Raw genomic sequence first — 12,308 nt, 5'->3', positions numbered from 1 at the left:
TCTGAAGTACTGTTCTTTTGAAATTCAGCTTACAACTATAAACCATGATTGACAAGTCTATTACTGTTGGTTACAAACTATTGAAATATTGTATTTTATGGTATACTCACTAAAATATTTTTCACAGTGGAATCCAAATACACTTGCTTTAGGAGAAAAATAATTTTAAGATGTAATAATATTTTTTTACTTTTTTTTTTTTTTTACTACAGAATGTGCTTGATGTTACGTTTGGATCACTTAGGTGTTCTGAAACATGACTGCACCCATTCTGTTACTAAGAACAGTGGGTGTAGTTAAAAAAACCCAAGCCATTACTGGAAATCAAATAGCAGAGGGCAAAAACTAATTTGTTACTAAATTTCATAAATAAATGCTATTCATGCAAATTAATCTATTTATCATTAGCATCCCTATCTAATCCTCATTCAATCTGGAGAAAAAAACATTTCTTTTTAAAATTGAATTAGTCGTTTAACCATAATTTTGTAAAGCCTTACTCAACAAATTGTATTGGAACGAGCACTTCCATGACTTGAATTAATGAGTAAAGAATTGGACCTTCAGAGCCTGGTGAGTACGTTAGTGGATTCAGCACCCGCATCTAGTCTAGTCTTGTATCTCTTACATGGTCACAGACAAATCACTGCACTCCAACAAGTCCTTTCCTGTACACAAACTTGCACTAAGAAGCAATATATTTAAATTCTTTTTAAAAAAACTATGTAGGTATCTCCACATTGATTTTTCTTCCCCTATACAGATTTACTTAAAATTGTGTCCTTAGCAGATTAAGGGGAACATTAGAATAATTTTGAAGTAATTTTAAATGAACACATTGTATCTACACAAATGTCAGTTAAGCTACTGCAGTTCTGCATTCAGTAGTTTAAAACACTTGAACACTAAAAAAAAAAAAAAAAGCAGATCTGAACTGAAATCAAACCCACGTGTTTTCAAGTATGAAAACAACAACCTACTTTTCAAAGTTCTTATTTAATTCCTGTCTGTAAATTACTTTGAGATCCTGGGGTAAAAGTAAAAGAACAGTTCAGTCCTAACTCACTGCTACATGATTGCAGCCTTACACCAGAAAAGCACCAAAGAAAAATGGTTTAGCGCAATGGAGAATTAGCTCTCCCACAATTTTCAACTGTCATATTTATAGATCATCTGTGATTTTCAGCTGTTTCAAAGCATATGAAACTCAAGACCAGCTTTTCAACACCAGCTAGTAGAATCACTCCGTATGATGTGTTTTACTCTCTCTCACTGTATGAATGTTAACAGTCCTGCATCATCTCTTCATTGGGTTGCATTTTCTATTGTAAGAGGCTTAGTATCTGATGAGAGAAGCATAAAAGTGATTTAATTTTGGCAAGCTGTACAACTAAAATCAGCATTATTTCTGCTTAATAAACTCATCCTTCACACATACCTCTGTTAGCTAATGCTTAAAAAGAAGAAACAGTAATAAGCCCTGAAAACATAAAACTGGTTTATGGCTAATTTTTAAGGACTACAGAGAACACCTGAACACCAGGACAAGATTATGAGCAGAGCTAGGTTTTAGTTACCTTTGGAGAAATAAACTCATTCTTTATGATAAATTTAAAATGAGATTTAAAGCTGGAAATAATAATACTTACGACTTTTGTGGCACTGACTTAGTTGCAACTTTCCCTGCTGGATCACTCCACTCTGCAAACAAAGGAAACACATTTTCAAATGTCAAAAGATTACTGTAGAATTAAAATGCACCCAAAGCTGTCAGCCCATCTAATTATACTTGGTTTCACAACATGCCACAATGCATAACATGTAATAAAAAATGGAACCGATCTGCTTTAGCACCAGAGAAATTAATTTTTTAGCCTTTGTTTTAATGATGTTAAGCAGGAAAAAAAAATACCCAACCCTGACTGTTAGGATGATAAAGACCTACTTTGTACATTGTATCCTGAGGTCAGATGTTGGGAGTCCTACAAAGAAGAACACACAAAATGTCAGCATTAGTTAAATAAGATGAAGAAGGTAAAATATATCTTAGCTTGCCAGATTAAGGGCACCGGCATTACACAAACAGGGAAGGAGATGGTACAGGGAAGGGATCGTGTGATTGTTCAGGCAGCGCCAGTGACATTAGTTTAAAAAAACATTAACTGTGGAGACAGAGCACCACTGAGGGACCCTTTCACATTTCAGACAAGAGCTTGTCCTCAGCTGCTGTAAATCTACATATCCCCTTTATGGAGACACCACACAGATTTATACCTGCAGTGAGTGGTCCTAGCCTTTTCCAGGCTTGGCCATGGATGTGCATATGAGCCATCTATGATGTACAATTTAGACCGCAGCATGAATGCAACTATGCATTAAATTCAGCACCACCACCTTTCTTCTTTTGATCTTGCTGCTTGCAAATACAGTAAGCTTTTATTGATAGTCACTGCTTTTATTTGGACTGTGACACACAGGATTTGATAAAGACATGGGAAGCTGATCTTGACCCGATGGAAACTGGTTCAAATCCAATGAAATCAATGGAAGTACAACAACCAGTACACCAGCAAAGAATCTGGCTTGTAACGCTGAGCATGCTAACGCCGGGATTCTTGTTGGCTCACAATAACTAAACTGCTTCCTTCGTGTCACAGAGTTTTCTTGCTTAGTTTTTCTCCAGGCTTTACAGTCCACAGTGATTGTAATCAGCTTTCCTTCCAGAGTGTGATCATTTGAAATTAAGGTGTTATTTACAACCTCATCTTACAGCCAGGCACTACTTTGCTGGAAGTGTTAGTTCTGTAGGATGTTAAAGTCATTAAAGCCCTCACTGCACTTCCTCTTAGGGCATTATTAGTTCCTAATATTATACTGTGCTGTCAGTCAGTCCCTTGTGAAGTAAATCATGCCCTAAGAGTAAACATGGCACTTTAAATTTGAATGTCAAAGGGATAAATTGTTCTGATAAGTTCCGCCTTTTTTATCACACTTTTTTATATACATTTCTCATGAGGATACTTTTTTTTTTTAATAGTTAAACTGAGAACTTCTAATAGTGCCCGTCTCTGGTTTATATGGCTGCACAATCTAGCCACATTATGTCTAAGATCTATAATTTGGCTAGCTATAATTGATTTAATGTGATGTTCTGAAGAGACATTTATGTTGCATTTTTTCAAGTAAAACAAGCAAACTTGGAAATATTTATGTGCTCGCCTACTTCCTGAAATGCTAGCTTAAAAAAAATAAAATCTAATCTATATTTTGTATATGGTCAAGATTTTTAGGATCAACATTTAACGTGCCCAGAAATTAACTTTGATGTGGATATTAAAAGTTCAAAGCAAACTTAATAGAAACAGAAAAGCAAACCAAAATGTTAGCTTCTCTGACCCTATGCTTATACTGCTGCCAACGGAGACAGCGGATGTCTGCAGGACTTAGACCAGTTTCTGTAGGGCCCATCAAAAACAGAGCACCAAACTAAGAGAGGGTATAAATTAAAAAAATACAGCTTCCAGCGGGCAAAAACTTCTACTCTCGCTCACTGTATTCACACAAGTCAGACTCCACTGTCACCTAAATGGTTTCAACTGACTTTAACCCAATTTGCAATGAGGATTATACTCTTGTATGATTATGACTTCTGATGCTTACTGCTGTAGCAGTTAACTGTAGTGACATTGGCAGTGCTGGAGCAGTAATAACCACATTCCATTAAAATAAGGCATTCTGGGCACTGGCTTTGTTTTTTTTAAGGAGCCACAGATACTCCTAATCTCATATGATTTCCAATTAAGTATGGCGGCTGCATTTCAGACAGGGGAGTATCTGCCAGACAGATAAAATCAGCAAGAGGAAAATCACATTCCAGCTTCTAAACCAGGATATGATTGCTTGAACCATATGTCAAGCAGTACCAGTTTTATAAGCTATTTTCCAAGGTCCCGCCTTTAGAAAGAAACTTTTATCTAGCTCCATGTCAAACTGGTGTAGATTCCCCACCCTGGGGAAGCTCTCCCCTTCCACAACCATCATCAGCTCACAGTTGTTCAGGTCCCAGCAAAAGACACCTCCAGCAATAACTGCCCTGGGTATGAGCTCGATCTCCAGCAGTGCTACCAGAATCATAGCTGGAAGGCAACAACAGAATTTGGGCAAAAGGCATGCTCAAATCATACAGCTTAACAATTCACTGCACGTTAGGTGAACTGCAGGTACTCTCCAGGCGGTGTGCTTTTCACAAGGCCAATACTGAGGATCACATTGCACAACTCTGTGTGCCCTCGGAGTGTGCACACAGACAGATGCCATAGCACTGTTTACATGAAGGAATATTTTAAGTCACCATAATTTGACCATGCAATCTAAATGTCATCACGCAATCAGTCACTAAGTAGGAACGAATGACCATTTCAGCCATTGCACTGCACAAATAATAATGGAAAAAAACCCAAACAAATACAATTCTTTGTACTTGATGTAGAAAGACTCTTATAACAACAGAGATAAAGTTCACTTAGCCTCCATTGTAACTTCTGCAGCTTTAAATAAGCAGTCCTAATAGTAACAACAGTCTGATTGGGAATTTCCAACTAAAAATAGTCTTAGAAATTTTTGAAAATAGAACCAATTACAAAAATAAACTCTCCAGCAAAGAACACTCAACAGAACAGAATGTTAATCAGGTCACTGGTAATAGCCTACTTGTACCTTGCTTGGGATAGAAAACTTGGTCTGCTCAGCCTTGCCAGGAGTGTGAATAGCAGTAAGAGGAGGAGGCCAGGAATGGGTCATCTCCTAGGGAAGAAAATAAAATGCTTTTGAAAACAATTTCATGTACATAAAGAAGAAAGAGAGGGAAAAAATGCTCACTTATTCTCCACTGAGTCTGGAGATGCAATTGCTTAAGGAAGCATCACCACCCATCCTTATGCGGTAGAGGAACACCTTAACTACCCAACAGGCAGCACTTTGCTGGGAACAAGGGTGAGGACAGATTTTACTCTTGAAAATTTTAACCATCTGTGTCTTCATCAGGTGGCAGCTGACTCCACCTCTGTGGTCAGCCTGTCAAGCTGTATGAATAAAGCCATCACATGTACATAACAGGGTTTTACCTGCAAAGCCCAAGCAGGACGGGGATCCCTCCTGCATCACACTGGATGCAACCCTATAGAGGACTGCATGGTGGCAAAATGCAATCCTATTCCAGATTGCATAATGGCAAAATAAACCAGAGACAGATCTAGAAAAAGCTGGAGTGAGCTTGCAGCATGAATGCCTGGCATAGAAGAGAGAGTGGACCATGTCCTATGCACCAAAGCATCTTCTCATAGCACTGACATAGGGACTTACTATGGTATGCAATGTCACAGCATCAGAGCAGCATCAATTCCATTTTAGAACAAGGAACTGAGGGATCAGGCGATTTGCACAGGGTTACACAGAAAGCCCATACTTAACTAGAAATTCCAAGTCTCTGGTGAAGACCTGCCTACAAGATCATCTAAGCAACATGCCCATTTTCTGTATCAGTGTGTCCATTCATCATTTGTACATGCAAATTCCAACTATCTTCAAAGAAATCAGCTGGGTGCCCATGGCTACAAGCAGAAGAGGCAGTGCATGCCTCTCTTTTTCATACGGAGCCTTAGAACCACCGCCCCACCAAGCTTGGTGGGAGCCGACTGGGGCTTATATTTAGAGGAGGAGGACAAAATCAGTAAAACAGAGAAAATGCAAAAGTGGTTTTTTAGGCAGAGTTTGTAAATGCCCTTCTAATGAGTGTGTTTTATGGTGGATGCTGCTCCATTCTCTCTTATCTTTATTTTTAATTTAATAAATATTCAGAGAGCAGTAATACTTGTCTCCGGCAATCTGTTGCATCTCTGGGGTTGGTTGTTTTTCTTTGCCGACAAAGCTCAGAACGGATTCTTTCTTAAGACAAGGGAGACAAAGAGCAAAAGAGGGTCTGATCTAGGAAATTTTGCATGCAATGGCCATAATCCTGACTACAGTAAACTAAACTTCCCAGCTGCTGTTTCACACTGGTCAAGCCCAGGGCCAGTCACAACAAAGCTCATGAACACACAAGTTTCTGTAGGTAACATGACAACCACTGCAAATGCTCCAAAAATAAAAATATAACATAATACAGTTAATTAGAAATATAAAACTGTTGTCAAAAGTGCAGTGTGGTGGGTGCATTTGGGCTAAAGACATGGCCTGAGTGGCTACAGCCGGATGCTGATGTATAACTCACTGAACATACAGGCAGCAAGTTTCAGGACTCCAGTTGTCCCTCACAAATCACGTATCATACAGGAGGTTAGGAGTGAGAAAGGAAAACTATGCACCACGATTCTTGGTCAATGGGACAGGCAGACATGTAAACTTCCCCAAGCTCCTGTCAGGCACTGGTGTTTTATTGAAGCTCATCAAATTTCCACCCTTAGCAATGCTGCTACTGCAGCAAGGTCTGGCTGAGCCCCACAGGGGACAGAGCCCAGGAACAACCACTACAGAGAGAAGCCCTCACCCAGTCCTGGCAGAGGGGAGGAGGGGAGGGCTGGTCCAGCAGCTCAGCCTCACCGGGCTTTTTTGTTCTGCTTCCACCAGCGCAGCACACCACGGACACTCTTGCGGCTTATCTAAAGGGCCTCACAGCTACCAACAGCGCAGCTTGGGGCTGGGTTTGCCAGCTCCTTGTCCAGATGACCCAGGGACTGGTGAGGGTGCAGATGTCTCTGCACTCCTGAAAGAGTTTTTGGGTTTCTGCCTGTGGAACTCAGGGCCTGTTTTCGTTGCACAAAGCCCCAGTGGTGGCAATGAGGAGGAAAGAGGCAGCTCGTGAACAGCTCATCCCTCCCAGTGCATGAGGCTGAGGCAGCACAGTGCAATGATGAGAAGGGCACCGTTACACCGCACTGATTGCGGGACCTCTGCACACAGGAAGGCAGAAAAAGAATTAAGCATCCGGTGAACTTTTCTGTGAGATAATACAATCCAAATTCTGCACGCCTCTGCCAAATCCTATGCCACAGAGGTTGCTTTGTGGCAAATCTCTTCATAGCAAAATGATGAAACAGAGACTATATCGCATAATTAAAAGAGGGACAGGCAGGCTGATTGAAGGCAGAAACGAAGCATATTCTAGAACTGCAATTACAGACTTGATCTCAGTCTCTTCCTGCCCACGCACAAAAGGCTGGACAGAGAGCCTAGGATTCAAGTGACGCCAGCAAACGTTTCAGAAAATTCACTGTCCAAATACATCTAGAGTCCACTGTGTACCAAGGTGGTGAACCGAAGTGTAAGCAAATCCAGTCATCTCCCTCTTAGGGGACACCTGAACATAAAGCAGCGGGAAAAGGAAAAATGTGTCTGCTACAGTTTGAGGAAATTCAATTATGAGGTAAGATCCTGACTCCACTAAGGTCAGTGGCAAAAGTCAACTTCAGTGAGGTTAGGACTATCCAATCTACATGTTTACAGAGTGACCTTGTGAGCATCAAAGTCTATCACAAAGGTACAAGCTAGCTATACTGAAGCATTTCACTTCAATTATCACTGTAATAAAAATTATTGGATAGAAAATTCCAGATAGGATCACACATGCAAAACAACACAAGTATTTAAAGCTCAGGGTATAAACAAACACTGTGTGTGGAAGTGGTGACGAGGTATATAGTTACTTAAAGAAACATACCTAGATCTACCTACAGATAGGTGTCACAGCACTGTTAACCAAAGAACCTTGAATGATCACAGAAAAGTTTTGAGTTTACTCATCTGAAAAATGTCACTTCAAAACGTCTGGGCAGCAGCCCCACACCGACCACCACACAGCTGCGTACGATACTCACACAGAGCACTACTGAGCTGCAGAATGACACGCAAAAATGGCACTGCACTGTTTTCCGTGAAGGGTCAAAACCCCAACCCCACACCCTGCAGAGATGTGACCGTCTGCTTAACTCTCTCCTGCTCTGTTCCTTAAGCACATGCACATTAGTTCGGAGAATCGGAAGAAAGGATGCCATTTGTTTAATCATCCACATGACTTCACCATTCTTTGCTATGCCCCAATTTCTTTTGGAGGTCCCTCATCTTTAAGTACTTGCTAAGCTCTATTTTGTTTAACTTGTGAAATCTGATATATTTACCTTCTAACATGTTATGACTATGAAGAACCACCACACAGGCATTGTGTGTGTTGTATATGTATCCATTAAGATGTATATATAAACATCTTGGTTTGTAAATACCTGGGAAAGTAGGCAGGGAATTGCATATTTCTTTTTTTTTTTTTTTTTTTTTTTTCCCCAGGAAAAGTTAGAAAACTTTAATCAAGCCAAATTTGGAAGCATTTAGAAATTCCTGGAAGTAACAATAATAAAACCAAGCATATGAAATGCTTTAAAGAGGAATTTAATGGAAACAAAGTAATCCCACAAAATTGAGTTAGGATTTATTTTCACATGGTTTGGACTTAAAATAATTCCAAAATCATGTTAACTGTTGGAGTGGGCAGATGACTGCTATGGAAGCATGCATTTTTTTATAGACCTGGAGATTAAATGAGAAAGTAAACCTGCACAGTTTGTTGGCTTAAAAGTCACTGTGGTCCTCTGATGTAGTAACATCAAGCATCCTCCTTTCTGAAAATTATTTAAACATTGTTTTAATTGACTCCATGTGCTTTATTTATTAGAGCTAGGCACGCTCTCGTCTCTTCAGCTAAGTCTGCTTTTTTCAGCTATAAAAGCCCTCAGGTAAGTAACTAAGAAGGACACATGCAGATGTGATCTAATGAATCACCAAAAATACAACCACTCCAAGCAAACTTTTTAAGGGCTGCAAAAGTACAAGGCCAAATCACGATTTAAATGGAAGGAGAGGACTGAGGAAGGATTTACTTGCAAGTTTCTAAGAAAAAGGTCAGAGCGAGAGAACTGAGTACAGGGGATATGGGGCAGATGGTAAATAGCTTTACAAAACCAGTCCCTAAAATTAATAGCTGCCTTCAAGATTTATTTCCTTTCTCTGCATTTCATTTTTCCATCATTTCCTTCTTGTTCAAAAGAAAGTGTGCAGTGTTTTTAAATACAGATAAAAGCACTGAGCCAGGCTCTAAGAGGTCATTATGGAAAAAAGCAGCTAGACTGTGTACTCTGCATCCCTACTGAGGCAGCTTCCCTTCCTACAGTGCACTCTAAACTGCTTAGCCTGATCTAATTTGAAGTCTCCCAAGATACAGGGCTCATGCTACTTCCCTTGGGAGAATTGAGGGGAGACATGAGAAGAGTCTTCAATTACAGAAAGAGCTGTTGCTAAAGGAGAGAATAATCTCTTCTCCAGTTTTATGGTGGATATGAACTTAAACCGCAGCCAGAAAGATTCTAGTTAGACATAAGAAAAAGCTCTCTAATGGAAAGGACCATGCAGCACTGAAACAGATTGCTCAGAGCGCTACACAGACTCCATCTTTGGAGGAACACACTTAAGAACAGATTAGCGCACATCAGTCAGCAATGGCTTAGGCAGAATTGATTCCTGCATCGGGACAGGGATGTGTAGCAGATGATGAGATTTCTAAGACCCTTTCCAGCCCTTTTTCTTGTTCTGTATTTGATAGATCTCTGTTGGCCAAACACTACCCTTACTGCCTCTCTCGTGGACAGCAGATCCACAAAAAGGCAGAAGAAGAAAGCAACAATCCTGGTGTTTTTCTTCTGTGGCATTAGAGTTCACAAAGGCAGTTTTAGGACCGACGCTTTGCCCACATCATGAGAGGGCAGCCGGAGGAGCAGGAGGAGGAGCGGCTCGGCACACATTGCTAGCAATAAATGCAATCTGAGGCCACTGCTGCTAAAGAGACCTTATCTGTGGTATTCTCGCTGTCAACTGCCCTTCTCAGACCTTTTAACTCTTAGCTAAATCTGTTGCTTTAAACTTTCTCCAATTTTTGGTTACACAGTATGTTAAAGTTGCATTCAGAAAAAATTAATATATGATGAATAGATCTTCTAAGGTTACTACCAACTTGATGTTATAGCTGGTGCTAAGCAACCTACTGCCTTGATGGAATAAAGATAACCAAGTGATTTACCATTTATTAAAGCCTCTATTAATGATTTATTAATGTTTTATTAACTATTTATCAATTCAACCTTAATAAAAAGCACGTCTTTTTTCACAGTATCTTTCTGGTTTATACATTTATATAAACCTGATCAAACTCTCTCTACTAGGAAGCCAGTAATGCATGAGGGGCAGACACATTTTATGTGTGTGATGCATACTGAATTAAAAAACGACTCAACACATTCCATCTTTGGGGAAAAGGTGAAGGAAAGAATGAATACACAGATACATATTTATACATGTACAAGCAAATGACACTAAAGCCTCAAGGAACACAAAGGCAATAAACTACGGGTTGTTTTTCATTCATATTCCTTATGAAGGGATGGAGAATTTGCATGAGCATTTGGGAATATCCTGACCAGTAATCGGGCCTGCTTTATACTGGGCCAAAGGCTTCCTGAGGAAGGGATTTTGATGCATTGTCAGTATTGACAGGGACACGATAGGTAAATTTATGGATATGCATTTGATTATCATGTTTCAGCACTTAAAAAAATTCTCAGCATCAAAGAGATACCAAATCTTTTTTCCTGCAAGGGGTTGGGGGGAGACTTCAGTGATGGCCTCCAAGAGTGAATCAGTTTTCCCAGTATGAATGTTAAGGCAAGAAACTTTTGACTCATGCAAATGTTTTAGCAAATTTATTACCAGTGGCTAGGGCATAGTACATATTTTTGGAGGAACAATGTGACGGCATCTACAATGATGCCTTTGTCATACTAGAATTTATCTTGCTACTGTACCAAAAACTACTAGAAAACCACTTGGATATACAGTGCATGCAGGCATGACTTTATTATTGAAAAGTCAGAGTTTATTCTACAAAAAGCAACCATTTCCCTGGCCATAGTCTAAAAACAGTGTTCACCTTGTGGGTTTTATCAATGACAACAAAAAAGTTCCCTTTGCACAGCTGGGGAATGGGATGCATTCCATATTGCCCCATGGTAAATTAATATTCCTTTCCATATTAACAAGAAGGGGAGTGACAGACAAAAATGATATTCAGTGAAAATTAGTATAGAAAGTGCTTTAGAAGGCAACAGCAGTTAACTGTAAACCTTACAACATAAGTTTTCCTTTCCTACTTTGTTAACATTTGGAAATCCACAAAGAAAGCGATAGCAATATGGGCATTTTCTGTTGAGCTTCTCAATATTCTGACTCCCATTTACCTCACACTTTTCAATATATTTCCCTCATACTGTAGCTTTTATAACTAATAACACTTATATTCTTTGCTTAGAGCATTTAGAAGACAATAACAAAATAGCAAATCGTGATTGATGTACTTATTGCTCTAACCAATCTTGTGTATGTGAAGAAAAACAATGCTCCGTTACAGTGAGAAGGTATCTCAGTTCAAGAGGCTGTTCTAGGGGGAGAGTAATGAAGCTACACCACATGAACCCACCACTGGGATTTCCAATTTAACAAGCCCGACACAATCCTAAAAGTAACCACAACCTATATAATAGTGTCTACACCACCGAATGACTCAGCTCCCTGTTGGGTCCTGGGCCCCAAAATGGTCCACACTGTGCATGTAATAGTTCATTCCCAAGGCTCCTCTGTGAAACATTTTGGGTACTTCTCTTCAATGTAAATCAGGATCATTTTCTTCAGCATCCGCCTCAGGAAGATTACATGGCCACAAACTGTCCTGAATGTGGTTCACACTGCCCAGGGCAGTCCTTCAATTCAATCCCAATCAAGTTTTGTGCCATCGAGCACCTTCTCACATGTTCTTGGCATTTTCAGGAACACGCAGCACAACTCCCTAAAGGTCCTACCCACAGAAACATCATTATGGTGAACTGCAACAAAAGAAGTCTGTAGCAGCTGCATCCCTACTCTTGTCGGGCTTAGGTTATCTGTATGAGTGAAGTGCAGGAAGGACACGGGCGGTTCACAGAACATAATCAGTGCAGTAGAATCACACAGTGTAAATAAATGAAACAGGACGCTAGCACATGGGAGAGCTCTTAAGTTTTATATGATGAGACAGAATTAAGAGTTCTTCAGAAAAGGGATGCCTGAGAAATTGTGAAGTGAAAGGTAGATACATCCTGCCTATATGATTGCCTGTCTGACCCACGCTGCCTTGTCTTAGACCATTCCCTAAGCTTTTTAGTGAAAGTTCAGGAGGTGAG

General features: G+C 39.9%; 1 protein-coding gene across 1 annotated transcript in view; it reads right to left on the bottom strand.

The window, feature by feature from the left end:
- The window catches only part of AFF2 (AF4/FMR2 family, member 2), a 243,237-nt gene that overhangs the window by 114,776 nt on the left and 116,153 nt on the right, over nt 1-12,308 (bottom strand). Inside the window, exons 5-7 of the mRNA XM_009889318.1 lie at nt 4,711-4,803; nt 1,946-1,982; nt 1,650-1,701 (exon numbers count right to left, since the gene is read on the bottom strand). Coding sequence (XP_009887620.1) covers nt 1,650-1,701; nt 1,946-1,982; nt 4,711-4,803 — 182 coding nt within the window. The remainder of the gene's footprint in view (nt 1-1,649; nt 1,702-1,945; nt 1,983-4,710; nt 4,804-12,308) is intronic.

This window comes from Charadrius vociferus, unplaced genomic scaffold, assembly GCF_000708025.1.
Source record: "Charadrius vociferus isolate BGI_N301 unplaced genomic scaffold, ASM70802v2 scaffold7, whole genome shotgun sequence".
NCBI lineage: Eukaryota > Metazoa > Chordata > Aves > Charadriiformes > Charadriidae > Charadrius > Charadrius vociferus.
The sequence above is the reverse complement of the archived record's forward strand: the minus strand, read 5'-3'. Positions and strand labels throughout refer to the sequence as shown.